Raw genomic sequence first — 18,196 nt, 5'->3', positions numbered from 1 at the left:
TCATCATCAGAGGCACAGACACTAGTTAGTGCAGTGACATGTTTAGCAGATTCTACTTCAAATTCACTCTCCGAGTCTCCCTCAGACCAGGTGACAGATAGTCCCTTCTTTTGCATCTTGAAGAAGGTGGGACATTCAGCTCTAATGTGTCCAAAGCCTTCACATCCATGACACTGGATTCCCTTGCCTTGGTTGAACTTTTCTTCAGATTTTGATCTTCTACTGATGTCAGATGAAGAGTTCTTGACATTTGGTCTGCCCTTTTGATCCACCTTCTTTATGAACTTGTTGAACTGTCTTCCAAGCATGGCTATAGCTTCTGATATGCTTTCATCACCTCCAATACTTCCTTCTTCTGAATCCTCTTCAGTATCTGATACGAAAGCTATGCTTTTGTTTTTCTTTTCAACATTCTCACACAAGCCCATTTCAAAAGTTTGGAGAGAACTAATAAGCTCATCAACCTTCATATTGCAGATATCTTGAGCCTCTTCTATAGCAGTAACCTTCATGGAAAATCTCTTGGGCAATGATCTGAGAATCTTTCTTACAAGTTTTTCTTCAGACATTTTCTCTTCTAAGCCTCCAGAAGTATTGGCAATTTCAAGAACATTCATGTGGAAGTCATGAATAGTCTCATCCTCTTTCATCCTCAGATTTTCAAACTTAGTAGTCAACATCTGAAGTTTAGACATCCTTACCTTGGAGGTACCTTCATGAGTTGTTTTGAGAGCATCCCAAACTTCTTTAGCCAACTCACAGTGATGCACCAGTCTGAAGATGTTCTTATTTATCCCATTGAACAGTGCATTCAAGGCCTTAGAGTTTCTAAGGGTTAATGCCTCTTGCTCCTTGTCCCACTCTTCTTCAGGAATTTGCATAATGATTCCATCTTTACCTGTCTTCGTTGGATGTTCCCATCCTTTGTTGACAACTCTCCAGACCTTGTTATCCAGAGACCTCAAGAAGGCTATCATACGAGGTTTCCAATCATCATAGTTAGAACCATCCAACATGGGTGGTCGATTTGAGAATCCTACATCCTTGTCCATGGTACTAGAAAGTAACGTCCCTAGATCTCACCCAGAAATTAACAGGCAGGGTGCCTGCTCTGATACCAATTGAAATTCTAGTAACAAACTATCGATGTCACACTGGATGTTATAACATCCAATTCTGCACAGACAGGAAATGTATGCAGAAGGTAAATGAAAAAGGCAGTAAAAGACACAGACAATTGTTTATCCAGTTCGGTGACAAACACACCTATGTCTGGGGGCTACCAAGCCAGGGAGGAAATCCACTATAAGTAGTATTAATTTAGGACTTAAACCGACTGTTTAATCCTATCACTTAAGACCTACCCAATGCAATTTCAATCTAAACTAAGACCGGAGTTCCTACTCACTCCCCCTTAATCACCATAGTGATTACAACCTTTAATTAGTTTAAAGTCAATGGCGAAGTAATACTTCAAACAACTCTTGATTGTGCTTAACAGCTTTAATCAAGAAATACAACACTCACACTTAAAAGCTTAGAGTGACACAACAATTACAACTCAATGAACACCCTAGTCCAATGCAATCATCTAGGTGATAATTGTTTGGCTCACAAGTAAAATCTAATACAAGACACAAAATAAAGTACAGCCGTGAAATATGATGATATAATAAATGCTTCACGCTTCAAAACCCCTGAGTTGCTGAAAGTAGGATTGTCATCCTTTTATAATGCAACACTTAGGCCTTGTACTTGAATTTCCTAAAGTTAAGGTTAAGCAAGTTAACCTAATTTCCACATATTAGGGTGCTAACAAATAGGCTATATGCTAGGCCTCTTAATTGTAGCTCAGTTGTTAGCATATGCTGTCAGGAATGAATGTCATAACTAACTAGCCTACACTTTAGCATATGCTGTCAGGAATGAATGTCATAACATTCAGTTTGACATCCAGAACATAGGCCATATGCTAAACATCTTTAATTCTAGCTCAGCTGTTGGTTTCCTGAAATAGCAGCCTATGACAAATACTGAACTATACCAGAAAAACTAACTGGCCTATAATTCAGTATCTGCTGTCAGGGATGAATGTCATAACATTCAGTTTGACATTCAGTAAATTCTGTATTAGCTAATCCTGCAGCATACTACTCAAGCATGTCATGACATCAGTTAAGACATCAGAGTATAGTTAGTGTTTTAACACAAAATACAGCCAATAAAAAATATCTACAATAACTGTTGCCTACTTGTATGATGTATGAGGCATATATTCTTATTGTTTGTTTGCCATGAACAATCCTCATTCATAACAAATGTACCCCTCTCCCATAAAGTGTATAATATTTATTTCTTTATTTCTGTAGTCACCTGTTAATACAAGAATTAAAACGAACATCCGATAACCATTTCAAAATAAGATCAAAAGCTCGATCCAACATCGAGTAATCATTTTCAAAACTTAACAGAACCAGCACGCATTCATCCATCCTCTTGTAAGTCGATTGCCTCAAGCATCGCCATCTACCTGTAAGTCGATTGCCTCCGACATCGCCATCTACCCTTATCCGTAACTCCTCTCTGCGCTCCATCTGTCGACTCTTGTTCCGTTTAGGTAGCACCCATTAGGTAGAACCCTTTGTATGATAACATAGGTAGAATTCCCTTATTCTTTGCATGCTAACATTAGGTAGATGTTCCCCTTTGTAAATCCTAACACATAGGTCCATATTGCATGACAACTCTAGAGCAGAGCTTCCCCACTTTTAGACCTTCCGTGCATCTCTGATCTTGTGGCATGTCAGTCCGTTCTATTGCAAAGAGGTAACTGCCTAAGACTCGATTCAGCGAGTTGCGACACCTACTGCTAGGACGTTGAACACACTGCCCACCCTCCTTTGACACAGCTGTTGTCCTCTTTTGTAAGTCCATGTTCAGATGGCAATCCTTAACCCCTAGTTAGCCGAACTATGTTTTGCTCTGATTCTCATTCCATATGAGATACGTAGGCATAAGACACGACGTCTTACCGAGCACACTTCTCTTTAACCCACTGGTAGTCGAGCTACAAAGACTCTGATTCTCTTACTCAGATGAGATACTTAGGCAGTGGATGTGACATCCTTGCGAGTCATTTTATTTTAACCTTCCTTTTAGTAAATAGTACTTTAGATATACCTACACCCTTTAGACTAGAACAACACTTATGAAAAGGGCTCCCTAGGAGTACCTAGGATGTTTTTGGTGCTTAAAACCTTCCCACTGCATAACCAACCCCCTTACCCAAATCTCTGACATTTTTACTAGTTTTTGATTCGATAAAACTTTTAGGTTTTTGTTCGCTTTCTAACCATTCCTTTGGATAAATAGAAGTGCGGTGGCGACTTGACTTGTATGGTTTACCTTGGATTTAGTCAATATCTCTAATGGTAACGAATACCCCGCTACAGAAAAGTGGCGACTCTGCTGGGGACTGTAATTTGCCTAGTGGGTTTTGCCTACTTTTCATATTTGTTGTATTGTATGGTATATTGCTTTGTGACATATTTTTGTGCAATTTGGGATTACTGTATTGTATGTAATGATTGAATTGTTTGAATATTAATTCCTTGTATGCTTGGTGATCTTCGTGAGAGGAGTTCTATACCCAAACTCGAGTGCACTTAAGATAGGAGAATGGCATAGGCTTGTTGACTTGTGTGGAGTTATTCCTTAGCAAGTTGACTTGCAAGCCCATTCACTTGGTGGAGGTTATGTTGGGATCAATAATGTCACACGAGTAGTCGTGGTTAGGCATTACTCTTTCCAATATATGCCTTAGAAGCCAAGGACCTTAGTTTACCACGCCCATCTTGGCCTATTTTTAGGACGTAGTGTGAAGATCGTTCAAGTGTAAGATTTGATACGATTGTTACACGATACGACACTCATAAGAATCTCTCTTGAGAATATTTTTGGAATACGAGTAGTCGTTTATCCGATAATATCATAAAGATGGGATGATGACTATGGGAACCTCTTGTAGAATATGATTGTCAGGTTTAACCATAGTACACTCCCTTTGGGTGGTTCTTAACCAAGACTCCATGCTCGTGACTCGCAACAAACCCTTGATTCGTGGTTGATCCGTTCTTGTGTATCCTTAATATCAATGGAACTTGGGTGTTGATAAGGTGTAAACCATAATCCACCAAAATGGATGATTGATATTAAGGATGACTTGATCCATCCCATGACCTTTGTGTGGTGTGATTTGCTTGATCCTTGAGTGTGATTGTTTCATCCATGCATTCATGCATTCATACACATCAATATCATCAACAATGAGAAAACTTTCAAGGAACTTAAGAGGTCTATTTGAAAATTTTCAGACATGGATAAGCAAAGAAGGAATACAAAGAAGTACAGTTTTAAACAACTGGACTTGAAAGAGTTAAGGAGTTTGACATCATATGTATTAGATCCCTTGGAATTCAAGGCTTGTCATGGGAAGCTTCTATCTATTTTGGCTACTCAAGTGGATGAAGGTCTAATGAGTGTGTTGGTGCAGTTCTATGATCCCTTATACCGTTGCTTCACTTTTCCGGATTTCCAGCTTTTGCCCACGCTTGAGGAGTATGCCTATCTTGTGGGCATACCTATCCTAGACCAGTTTCCGTTAAGTGGCTTGGAGAGAGTTCCTTCTTCTCAAGAGATTGTTGATCTGTTGCGTATAGATGAATCTATTATTGGTGCTCATGTGACTACCAAAGGTGGAATTCAAGGTCTCCCGTCTGATTTCCTCATTGATCAAGCTACTATGTTTGGAAAGGCCATGAGTGAGGACGCCTTTGAGGCCATATTTGTACTTCTCATCTATGGGCTAGTGTTATTCCCCAACATCGATAAGTTTGTGGATGTGAACGCCATTAGGATTTTCTCTACTCTTAATCTCGTTCCTACTCTGTTGGGTGACACTTATTTCTCTTTGCATATGAGGAATGCAAAGGGCGGTGGTACCATTGTGTGTTGTTTGCCTCTGTTGTACAAGTGGTTTATTTCTCACTTGCCTCAGACGATCGCCTTCAAGGAGAACAAAGGATGTCTACGGTGGTCCAGGAATTTCAACTCCATGTATCTCTCAATATACTTGGAGTTAGAGTGAATTGAGGCCAGATATTAGCTCAATGCCATTTTTACTTTAAAATCGTGTCATTATTTTTCATTTTGGTGATGGTTGATGGTGGACCAGTCCGGTGAGGTCCACCTGAGAAGAAGACCGGAGCTCTGGCTCCGGCGATGTGTTAGAGCTCCGGCGATGCGTTGGCAAGTCTCTGAACCACATGATCCATTCATTTTGTTTTAATCTTAGGCGTTGGTTTTGATTACCACATGTGCAACGCAGTTGACTAATGACCACATGGAACGCGCGCTAGGGACCATCTGATCTGCCATCTTAATTAATGAGGGAGATCAGATGGTCCACGTATTTTTGATTTTCTGAATTTTTATTTAATTGCATTATTTTCAATAATTCATATTAAATTCAATATTGATCCAAAAAATATGGGACTTTCGCCAAAAAATTTCAAATATTTTGCTCTTTCATATTCTGAATTAAAATTATTTTTTGGATCATTATTAATATTTTTCATGAATTATTTGATTTTGCATTTGTTTTTAGTTGTTTAAAAATATTTTTAAATGTCTAAAAATTATGAAATTTTTTCTCCTAGGTCCTTTGACCTTGTTTGACCTATGATAAATCTCATGGCCATTTATTTGGTGTTTTGATGAGATTTTAGGAATTGGACAAACCATATTTAATTTAAATGCACTATTTTATTATTTTTAATTGAATAAATGTCAAATAAATTTGTTGATCAATTGTGATGACTTTGTTTAAGTTTGATTCTTCTTTTTGGGCCTTGGTCAAGGTTGATTTGACTTTGTCAAATTAATATCATTGGATTTAGGGGATTGATGGAATATATATTCCATCTCCCAAAATGAATGAATGATATTAATTTGGTAAAAGTCCTCCTTGACCAATTTGTGATTTCATTCATCCCCCTCCCACTTCATCTTACTCCCCATCTTCATTCATTCACTCCATTTGTCCTATGATATCTCAAAGTCCTAATGCTAGTTAATTGAAAAATTAACATGAGTATGGATGAGATTAGGCCACACCTTTTGCATATTATTTTTGTGTGTGGTATGTTTCATGAGCATAGTCCATTATACTATGTCTCTAACATGCATTAACACCAAAATTCTATTGCCCGACCTCAAATAGTTGCGACTTCTACATAAGTCCAATTACGATTGCTTAGCATAGCGCTAAATTTGTTACATAAAAGGCATAAGCATTCTAGTTAGTGAGATTGTAAGTCTCCCCTCTTTCATAGTATTGTGTGGAAACTTGGCCTTCTTTCCTTCCTTTGAAAGATGTTTTGATTCAAGGATCCATGCTTGTGATAAGTGGGTTGAGTGTTCTCCAAAGAATGTCTTGAAATGAAAAGAAAAAGCAAAACAATACTAACTCTTAACCTACTAACTACTAACTTTTAATTTCAAGCTTTTACTATAATGCAATTTACTTTTAGCACTCTATTTCATTTGCCATTGTTCGTATCATTCTAATTGTTTATGTTAATGCAATTTTCACTTTGTCCATTTGGACCATATTGTGTGATATATTTTATTTGTGTATACTTTGCTTGTTTGTGTGGTCTTTGACCATTAATGTACATAATAATAACAAAAAACCTAAAAAAACTTGTGAATGGACTGTTGGCTTGATCTTGGACAAATGGACTTAGAATCTAGGCAACCTTCCTATGCTAATGGACTTGGCCAATGCCAACTTGTTGAAGAACCAAGTGCTTGCAATTTGAACTTCATCTGATACATCTTTGAAGACCTCTCTAAGTTCATCTGCAACATGATCATTGTGGAGCTGTTATTTTGAACCTGTGGCTTGTGGAATTCATCTGTTACATAGGCTATTTTGAAGAAGATCATGGAATGGATAAGCTTGGATGAGGCCATATTTATTTGATGTCTTGCTCTTCAAGATAATATAATTGTGCATCTGTGTGTTGCTTGATTCTAAAAGTCCAAGGGAATTCTGGGTTTCTATTGACATTCTTGTCTATTGGATTGCTACCCACTTGGTCAGATCTTTTCAACTCTAAACTTTTAATTTTGTGCATAGGATAGTCTTTTCATCTTCTCCCCATTTCTTTCATTTCAAAATATCTCTCTCCATTTTTCAAAAAAATCTTCTTTGTGTGAACTACTTTTGTTCTAAACTTTGACCACTTTTGCAAAAAAGATAGAAACTTTGGCCTTATGCCATTGCATTTTCAAACTTCTTTTCTAAATCAAACTTGTAAATAAACTTAACTATACTTGACTTAAACTTTCAAAAAGCCAAAAAGAACTAACCCATTCAAACCATTTTGGCCTTTGTGCCTTTCAAACATAAATTTTGTTAAAATCAATGCATCCATTTTGAAATTTGTATCACGAACTACGAGGTTTTGATCCCTCATTTTTATGTTGGTACGTAGGCACAAGACCGAAGGTTTTGTCAAACACAAAAATATAATTAATGAATTCTTTTCTCATCCCCCCATTTTATTTGTTTGTAAACATAACTTTGTACAAAATACATATGCACACAAAAAGGGCTCCCTAGGAGTACCTAGGACACTTTGGGTGCTAACACCTTCCCTCTGTGTAACCAACCCCCTTACCTGTGATCTCTGACTTTTATTAGTTTTTATTTGAAAACTTCTTACTTTTGGGTTTTGTTCGTACTTTTTCCCTTTTTCCCTTGGAAACAATAAAAGCGCGGTGGAAACTCTTGTTATTGCTCTCTAGGTTGTCAATAGCTTGACGATCATGAATTTCCCGCTACAGGAATTAAGTAAGACTCAGACCAAACGGATCATGAGACCATGAAGTCACTGAAACATGAATGCAAATCTGCCTTGAATCAATCATACAACACCATGAATTAGGATTTAGCTAAGTCAAAATCACAATGCCAAGCCATAAACAAGAACCTCAAGCCAAGTGGGAAGTCAACTCAAGTAGTGCAATAATGCCATGAATCCCAACTAGGGTTCCAATGCCTCAATGCAAGTCACATGATTTACAAACCTCCCAGATCAAAATCTAGGGTTTTGATAAACCTTATATCAGAAACTCAATCCAGTAAAGCACATGAATACCACATATCCCTAATTAGGGTTTCAAACACAACACAAAGCTCCCCAAGCAACATATCAAACTGAGGACCCACTATTTGGGTTTAGAAGTCAAGTCAATGCATAGAAAGTCAAGCAACAAGATCCTAAAGGAGCATAATCAAGAATTAGGGTTAGGATGCCCAAATGAATGTTATGGTGTAGACCTCAAAAGTTAAGGTTCCAAAGAATCAAGCCATTAGGGTTTCAACCCATATGATGAGGAAAACCATAATCCTCAAGCAAAGCCATTGTTTTCATTAAGCATAAGCATTGAACCTATGATGCTTGTTAGCAAATGTTGATCATGAATGAATGATGCACATGAATGAGGCATGGATGAGTCTAGATGGATCTCCAGATATAGGTTAGCTGAAAAGCAAAAAAGGAGGGCAAATTTTGGGATATGACACTGCTAAATTCAACCTTGTTAGTGACAGGATAGTATAACTTATAAGCACTTGTACTGTGATACCCTACAAGCAACATAACTCTGCTTCTGTCATATATCCTCCTTCTCTTAGCATCTAGAACATGTTTGTAACAAACAGAACCAAACACCTTCAAACGACTCACACTTTGCTTATCTCCAATCCACTTATGTAAAGGAACAATTTCTTTCAGCTTCTTAGTTGGACACCTGTTGAGCACATATGTTGCAGTGGCAACAACTTCTCCTTACGAGGTACGAGGTAGCTTCTTCTCCTTCGGGATGCTCCTTGTCATATCAAGCAAAGTTTGATTTCTTCTTTCAGTAAGACCATTATGTTGTGGAGTGTATGGAGCAGTCACCTCATGCTCAATTTCATTCTCCTCACAAAACCTTCTAACCTCTGTAGAGTAATACTCACCTCCACCATCAGTTCTGAGAATTTTCAGCTCCTGACCACTCTGATTCTGATCCTTGATTTTGAGTTTCTTAAATTCAACAAACACATCGTGTTTGAACTTTATAAGGGATGCCCATGTAATTCTTGTGAACTCATTAACAAATGGCACAAAGTATTTATTCCCTCCAAGTGAAGGTACTGGAAATGGTCCACACACGTCAGAATGCATAACACCCAGAGCATGCTTTTCTCTTGGGGGAATTTCAGATGCAAATGGTAGTCTTGGTTACTTCCTTCTCATGCATACATTGCATGACTTCTATGGCTTATTAATTGCAAGAATTCCATGTACCAGTTTCTTTAAATTTTGATGCCCTAAACTTATGAAGTTCAGATGACCAAATCTTTTGTGCCACAACTCACTTTCCTTCACAATACTTATTGCACTAAGGCATTCATAGTTTTCATTTTTAACATTCACTTTGAATGTTCTATTCCTTCCTTGTTCTGACTTCATAATCAGCTTCTGATGATAGTCATGCATCTTCAAAATATTGTCCTTCACGATAATTGAAAAACCTTTCTCAATTAATTGACCTACACTCATCAAATTGCATTTCATGCCAGGAACGTACCACACATTCTGAATCAATATTGTTTTACCATTATTCAGAACTACTTTGATATTTCCTATTCCTTCAGCATTGAGGTATTTAACATCAACACATATGATCTTTGTCCTCTTACCAGAGTCAAAGTAAACCAACAAGGTGATTTGAGCAGCCAGTGTCCATATATTTCTATACTCAGACATTTCCTATATTTCTTATTTCCAGTAAGATGATTTGAGCATCCAGTGTCCACATACCACCAATCTGCCAAATATGCATCATCAGATTCAGAAGTTATCAATAGTATAGATTCATCATCAGAATCTCCTTTGGCTACGTTTGCTTCTTCTGACTTCCTTTCCATGTTTGACCAATAATCAGTAGCGGAGTGGCCAAACTTCTTACAAAAGTAGCATTGAACCTTCATATCATTATACTTTTCCTTTCCCTTCTGAGCACTCTTCTGCCTTTCAGAAGTTGATGTTTATGACTTCTGAACACCATCAGATCTCTTCCTGCCTTCTGACCAAGACTGTTTCTGATATTTCTTACTAGAATTTGCTTTTAGAGCCTGTTGTTCTACCTCAATTTCAGAGTTTCTCTCAGTCAAACGCAACTCTTGTGACTCTAGACTACTTTGCAGCTCTTCAACTCTCATGGTGCTAAGATCCTTAGAATGTTCAATTGCTACAACAACATAATCAAACTGAGGAGTAAGTGATCTAAGTACCTTCTCAATGATGCTTTCTTCAGAGAAAGTTTCTCCACACGACTTCATCTCATTCTTGATCAGAATCACGATGGATATGTAGTCAGGTACCTTCTCATTATTCTTCATGTTGAGATTCTCATACTGCTTATGTAGAGATTGAAGTTTTACCTTCTTTACCGATGCATCACCATCGTAGCAATGTACTAGTGTTTCCCACACAGCCTTCACCGTCGTCGAATTAGCGATTTTCTCAAACACATTCACATTCATACACTAATGGATGTAGAACTTTGCCTTTTGATCCTTCTTCCTCAGATTGCGCTGAGCATTTATTTGCACACCCGTTGCATTTTCTAGAAGTGCAACCAGAACTTAATCGTCGTTGACGAGATCAAGAACATCTTGAGCGCCAAACAACACATGCATCTGATTCATCCACCGATTCCAGTTCTTATCATCGAACACTGGAAGCTTAGTACTCATATTATCGTTCCCGTTCATCTTCAATCTTATGAAAATCACTTTGATCTCACCAAATAATAGTATTTCCCAATCCCGCGGAATCAAGAAATGTGATTATGTTACGATTCCGATTCAGAAATTCAACACAAATTCAAGAAACGAAATCAATCACACAACGTTTCACCGTTCACTCGTGTTTCTATGTGGATCTAAACTGGATCTCTAGATACCAATTGTTGATGCACATGATGAAGGAGATGAAGATGGAAGAAGAGGGAGAAGAGAGAATAACAAACTTCCACTACTCTGCTAAAACGGTTACAACAAAATGGTTGCACACACATTGCACTCACACTGCTCTATTGTACCGACTATTACATTACTTAATGGCTAAGCACACTACTACTTATATACACAAACAATAATGTCACATAAACAAAATACTAAAATACTAAATTACCCTTCAACAAGTTGACTTTTATATGTATTATAAAATTTATATTAGGTTTTAAGTGTTTTTTTTAAGGGAAAAATAGGTTTTAAGTGTATAACACTGTTGACTTATACATAAATAGCTACAAAACAGACAATGTTTACATAATTAGAAGTGAATTTTTGTATCTATATTAATGGCTAACTGGACGCATAAATAAAAATGAAGACTTATTTTTATTGCTTTTAAATTAAGAGTATTTGTGTAAGAATGTTTGTATTTTGTTAGTCTTCTTTATATATATATATATATATATATATATATATATATATATATATATATATATATATATATATATATATATATATATATTAAAGACAATATTACACATTAAAGTGACAACAAAAATATAAAACCAAATTAATTAAACAACATGATAAATTGACGAAACACCAAAAGAAGGAAGACCGTAGAATGACAAAAATCCAAAACACCAAAAGGGAAACAACTAGATGACACCAACATCTAACCAGAAAAAAAAAAGATAGCAATAAGCTATGCTAAGCAACAAAAACACATTAAACGGAAGTCATTGTCACTCCATCTCCATCTGTTATTGACTCAAATGTCGAATAGGGTTCTCGAGTCAAGCAGACAATCGAGTCAAGCAGACAAAATACAAGTTTCTCATATATTTACCAAGATACTATTTTGATATTTTTTACACATTTATAATGTTTTGTTGGGGTCTAAACCTCCACAAATAAAATGCCTTTGTTTATTTAGGGGATATTAGTGGTTCCTCAAAACTTACACTGATAAATTGACAATCAAGGCATTGACAATCACACAATCATCATCGGTCCACCATCAGCATTGTGGAAAATTTGCATGCATTAACTTGGATATGATATATAGGAAACAGTAGAGATTGTGGAAAGAAAGTTACCTGGATATTCTTTAAAACATATATAGGAGTATTAATAGATTTAAGTGAAAAATTGATTAAAATTATAGAGAAAAAAGTGGCAAAAATTATATAATAGTATACCGTATATAACTTGAGTTTAATTGAAATACACTGACAGTGTAAAAAGATTTTACACCGTCAGTTAATCATAGACGTCGGATATTAAAAGAAGTTTGACTTTTATTTTAAAAATCTATAAAGTAATACAAACGGATGATGCTGATGAATCAACGATGTAAAACTTTTTACACCGACAGTGTATAGTAATTAATCTCATATAACTTTTTGGGTAGGTGAATATTAGGTGGCACCGAAGGTGAAAATTACAACTTATTTCTTTGAAACATATATTGCAATTGCATTAAAATTCCTAGAGCAATAAAGTAGTTGAAATAAATGTTTACCTATTTAAGACGTATAGTAACTTTGTCAATACCGACAAGCAAAGTTGTACAATATTGAACCATCCTATTATAAATTAAATTGAGATATTACTACTCACAATTAAATGCATCAAGACAAATTTCGTCTAGTAATGACATCCCAGATTTTTGGTACAAATGCAGAGGGTAGGCCTCACCAACCACACACCAATAATAATTAGTTATATTTAATTAAGATCTATACAAACTTTTTTTTTTAGGTTTAATATTTTTTTTAGGTATATCAGTCTTATTCATTTTGATCGTTTAATTTAAAAAAAATTCATATTAATCTGTTAACTCTTCAAAATATATCATGTCGGTCTTTTTCATCTAATTAGTGATTGAAAAACTCCGAAATCGATTGTTAAATTCGTCGCTAATATCATGTTGGCCTCAGGAAGATTGACTTAAGAATAACCCTAAACTCATTGTACTGATTGTGTTCCTCTTAGTTTAGCTCATCCTTGAGAAATCTCAAATTCCAATTCCAGTAAGAACCATCACACTCTCCCAATGCTTACACACTACTACTGACATGGGGTCTTTCTCAACTTAGAGGTCCATAGTAAGCCTCTCGTTCACTAGAGCTGACATGGAGCTAGAGAAGATTAGAGCTTGCATCCATCTCATCCAACCTGAACTGAATCCCATTCTTTTCATCACATCTTAGATAGTCCCAAGTGACATTTTCATATGTCTTTTCAAATTCTACCTTCACCAAAAAGCATCCTTTCTTATGTCTCTTGTCAAAATCCAAGGTTTCATTAACTACTACTATTCCATCAAACATCTTTCTATTGGCCAAGAAACAGATTGACATTTAGAAATCAAATTGTTCATAACATTCTTTAACCTACTTGCAAGAAGCCTGGACATAATTTTATACAAATTGGAAATTAGACTAATTGGTCTAAATAAACAAAGACTTAGAGGGATACCCATCTTGGGAATCAGAGTTATAAATGATGCGCTAACTGCCTTAGGAACTGATGCAACTTGATGAAACTCGCTTATAAACCTCCGAACTTTGGTTACCATCCGCTTTCCAAATTAATTCTTTGATTTCTTCCATCTGAAAAGGCATTTCAAGGCTGACCCTATCTTCATTTGATAATTTTTTAAAACCGACTCCCTCCAATTTTGGCCTGTACACATTTTTCTCGTTGGATCTCCTTAAAAAAAACTCCCTCCTTTACCTCCTTTTTAACCTCTTCCACTTGCTCAACTCTACCATTTTATGTATCCGGGCTCAAGATACTATTTCTTCTAAACCTCGGTTGCATAGATTTGTGGAAGAATTTTGTGTTTGAGTCTCCCTCTTTAATCCCTCTTTACATATATTTTTGCCTCAACATGCTTTCTTTAAAGTGAATTACATCCCACACTATTTTTTAAGATTCCCTTCTTTTTCTGCTACATCCTCTTATATATTCATTTCTAACTCATCAAGCACCAAAAGATCCCAATCATTGAGGATCTTCACAGCTCTTTCCATCCAATGTAGTCAAGATCGCGATCCAGATCGTGGAATCACACGATTTTGCGATCTTAATCACCTATACCGATCTGGATCGCTAGCAAGATTGTTTTTATGTGGAAATCACAGAGAAATTAATTAGTCTCAAAATCTGAAGGTAGAATCCCATAAATATGGACTTAGTTAACCGGGTCAAGTGCGACCCGGTTTACGATCCGTGTGTTATAAATACGTAAATATCTGTTTTTTTTCAATAGTTTTGAATCCTAATTGTTAGTCTTATGTAAAATCGGCGACATAGACTTCATCCTTCTCAAATTTTGTTATCGGAGAAGAAGATGTAAGTTGCTATGTTTTCGTTTTCGTGTTTGTTTTTTATTTTTCTGCGTTTCATCTTCCACTTAAGTTATCTTTATTTTAGTATTGTTTATTGTTTGGATTGACAATTTGTAAGGACCGATATGACGTGACTAAGATAGGATGAGTCAGGCTTTATTATTAGCTTTCAAGATTGTCCAAGATATCTTTGTATTTAATAATATATATATATATATATATATATATATATATATATATATATATATATATATATTATATATATATATATATATATATATATATATATATATATATATATAATACAATGTACTCTAATATAATATAATAGTTGATGAATTCTTAAACGATGGAACATATATAATACAATATACTCTAATAAAATATAATAGTTTAAAATCACGCATCAATTGCAATGTAATATTCTTAGAGATGTTGCACTCACATAAATATTGCCGGATATAACCATCACTATTCATTGCATCTTTATATTATCCTTGTACTTAATAATAATATAATACATAAATTCTAATATAATATAATATAATATAATAGTTGTTAAATTCTTAAAATAATAATGGGGAGGCTTTAGCGTACACGATCAAATCTTTTATTTATTTTCTTAATAATGCAACTTTGATTCTTTAGGTCACATGTTATTTTTTTAATTGATTTTATTACAACACTTATTCATACATATAATATAATATAGTAATAAAAATATTTTTTTTTTATGTTACAAGTAGTAGTTAGTGACATTATATTGCAACATTTTATTTGTTAAATTATATTACAAACACATGGTATAGGGTTAGAAAAAAGTTATTTATCTTTTTAAATTTCTTTTTTTATTCTTTTTATAAAAAATATTTGTCTTTTTAAATTTATTTATACATATTAGTAAGATATTCTTTTACACTCTTTTTTGTTTGTTTTATATTACTATGTTTTAATTTTCAAAAAATATTTGTATTTTTTAAATTTTTATATAAAAGTTATTTGTCTTAGTTTTTTTAATGGGACAGATGGCTGGTGGTATTGGTAGTAGTATGTTGCTTCCTCCTCCAATAAAACCAAGTGTTAGAAATGTGAGAAATGAAAAAGTTGCCAAAAATGCTCCTGATCAAAGACAAGATGTGGCATGGGAACATGACACTCCCGTAAATGATGGATCAAGAAAGATCAAGTGCAACTATTGTCATAATGAGTATAGCAAAGGTGCTTTTCGATTTAAGCATCATTTAGTAGGGACAAATTGGACCATTGTTCATAGATTGCAAAGCAAACTCATCAAAAGGAGAACTCTAAGTGAAGATGTAGTAGAGGTTGATGTGGAAGATGATAAAAGAAAAAAAGTTGAATCTTCTGGTCTTGCAAATATTTTCAAGGGGGGGGGGGGATAACTTCTTAATCAACTATCAACGATGCTTTTAAAAAAAAGAGAGAATGAGGACACCGACTTACAAGTTGCAACTTATTTTTACAATAATGATATCTCTTTTAACGTTGTAAAAGATGAAGAATTTATAAAGATGTGTGAATTGGTTGCCCAATATGGTAAAGGGTATAAGCCACCATCTTACCATGACATTTGAGGTAAATATTTAAAGAAAAAAGTTCAGTCTATAAATAGCATATTGGTGGAGCATAAAGCTGCGTGGAAAAAGTTTGGATGTACAATAATGACTGATGGATGGACTGACCAAAAGAGGAGGACTATCATAAACTTTTTAGTTAATAGTCCTATGGGTACTTTCTTTTTAAAATCAATTGATGCATCTAGCATTTCAAAGACAACTGATAAAGTTTTCAAAATGATGGATGATATTGTTGAGGAAGTGGGGGAAGAAAATGTTGTCCAAATTGTAACAGACAATGTTGCAAACTACAAGTTGGCTGACAAATGTTGATGGATGAAAGGTATAAGCTTTATTGGACACCTTGTGCAGATCATTGCATTGATCTAATATTAGAGGATTTTGAGAGCAAGATACTTATGCATAAGGAGATTATTGCTTCGGATAAAAAGATCACAACTTACATTTATGCTATGACTGGTCTTATAACTTTGTTGCATCATTACACTGAAGGAGGTGAGTTGATAAGACCTAGCATCACTCGCTTTGCAACATCATGTTTGTGTTTGGGTTGCTTGAGTGATAAGAAGGGAGGATTGTATAAGATGCCCACTTCCAAGCAATAGAAGGATAGTCAATTTTTCAAGACAAATGATGGAAAATTTGTTGAAAATATAGTCACAAACAAGGACTTTTGGAAGAATTTGAGTATTTGCCTTAAGGGTGCTTTTCCATTACTTAAAGTCTTGCGTATGGTGGATTCTAACGAGAAGGAAGCCATGAGCTATATCTATGAAGCAATGGATCATGCAAAAGAGGAAATACAAACTAGCTGCAATAATAAGAGAAAAATGTATAATCTTATAAAATATCATAGATTAATTGATTTGATATAAAAACTATATTAGTATTTATTTATGAACTAATTTAATCTTTTCTTTCTTAAGCTACCAACCTTTATGGAAAATCATAGATAGCAGATGGGACAAACAATTGCATAGGCCTTTGCATGTTGCAGGCTATTATCTTAATACAATGTTGCATTACAAACCTAATTTCAAAGAAGATAATGAAGTGAAGCAAGTAATGCATGCATGTTTAGAAAGAATGACGGGAGGAGACATGAATATGGTGAATAAAATTGATGGTCAACTTGAGGATTTTAAGAGTAAAAAAGAATTCTTTGGGAGTGAAATAGCTCAACGTGGACTAAAAAACAAGACACCAACTCAATGGTTGAAACCTTATGGAGATGCACACCCAGAGTTGCAAAACTTTGCTATTTGTGTCTTGAGTTTGACACGCAGTTCTTTTGGATGTGAGAGAAATTGGAGTGTTTTTGAGATGATATGTTTTTAAATTTATCATATATATTTTTCATAGTTACTATATGTTATGAATTTTAATTTAATATTTCCCCTTTATAGGTTCATACGAAGAAAAGAAATCGGTTGAAACAAAATACTATGAATGATCTTGTGTATGCGATGGTAAATACAAGATTGACCAAGAATAAGGCTGAAAGGAAAAAGCGAGATCTAATAATTGATGATTTCCAAGATGATGATGATTGGTAGTATATTGTCGAGGAAGAAAATGCAAGTGATAATCATGTAAATGTGGCTGATTTAGATGAAGATTTAATGCAAAGTACCAGTGCTAAATCAACTGGACATGTAGATGAATTTGATGTCCTTAAAACTATAGAAAGTGATAATGAAGAAGGAAATGTAGATGAAGGTGATGAAGGAGATGATGAGGGTGATGATTATGGTGGAGGAGATAACGAGATTAATGAAGATGAAAGAGTTGACAATATGGAGGAAAATCCAAATTATCCGCGCCTTTGTGATTTGTACTACCCTATATGATTTTGAGTATTTTATTTTATGGATTTTGTTATTTTAAGTTAAGATTTGAGATTTTTAATTTTATGGTTAAGATTTTAGATTTGATGGTTTGTTATTTAATATGCAAATTTATTTACTATTTAATATAAATAATATAAAATATTTTAAATATTAATTTTTTTAGTAAAATCTTACGATTTTGGTTACGATCTTATGTTTTATGATTTTATTATTCCCATTCGATCTTATAAAATTAATTGAGTAAGATCTTCC

General features: G+C 34.8%; 1 protein-coding gene across 1 annotated transcript; it reads left to right on the top strand.

Annotated features, from left to right (window-relative positions):
• Positions 1-16,178: 16,178 nt before the first annotated feature.
• On the top strand, positions 16,179-17,944 carry LOC127095008 (uncharacterized). The gene is made up of 6 exons (XM_051033760.1): positions 16,179-16,401; positions 16,446-16,589; positions 16,752-16,926; positions 17,021-17,408; positions 17,501-17,563; positions 17,651-17,944. The coding sequence occupies exons 1-6, from the start codon at positions 16,179-16,181 to the stop codon at positions 17,942-17,944; spliced, it is 1,287 nt and encodes a 428-aa protein (XP_050889717.1).
• The last annotated feature ends 252 nt before the right edge of the window (positions 17,945-18,196 follow it).

Source organism: Lathyrus oleraceus, chromosome 6, assembly GCF_024323335.1.
Source record: "Lathyrus oleraceus cultivar Zhongwan6 chromosome 6, CAAS_Psat_ZW6_1.0, whole genome shotgun sequence".
NCBI lineage: Eukaryota > Viridiplantae > Streptophyta > Magnoliopsida > Fabales > Fabaceae > Lathyrus > Lathyrus oleraceus.
This window is presented reverse-complemented; position numbering and strand designations above follow the sequence as displayed.

Coding starts and splice junctions, on each gene's coding strand:
- LOC127095008 (XM_051033760.1), top strand. CDS start 16,179: ATGACTGATGGATGGACTGACCAAAAGAGGAGGACTATCATAAACTTT. Junction 16,927..17,020: donor TGCAATAATAAGAGAAAAAT/GTATAATCTTAT, acceptor TTCTTTCTTAAG/CTACCAACCTTTATGGAAAA. Junction 17,409..17,500: donor GATGTGAGAGAAATTGGAGT/GTTTTTGAGATG, acceptor TCCCCTTTATAG/GTTCATACGAAGAAAAGAAA.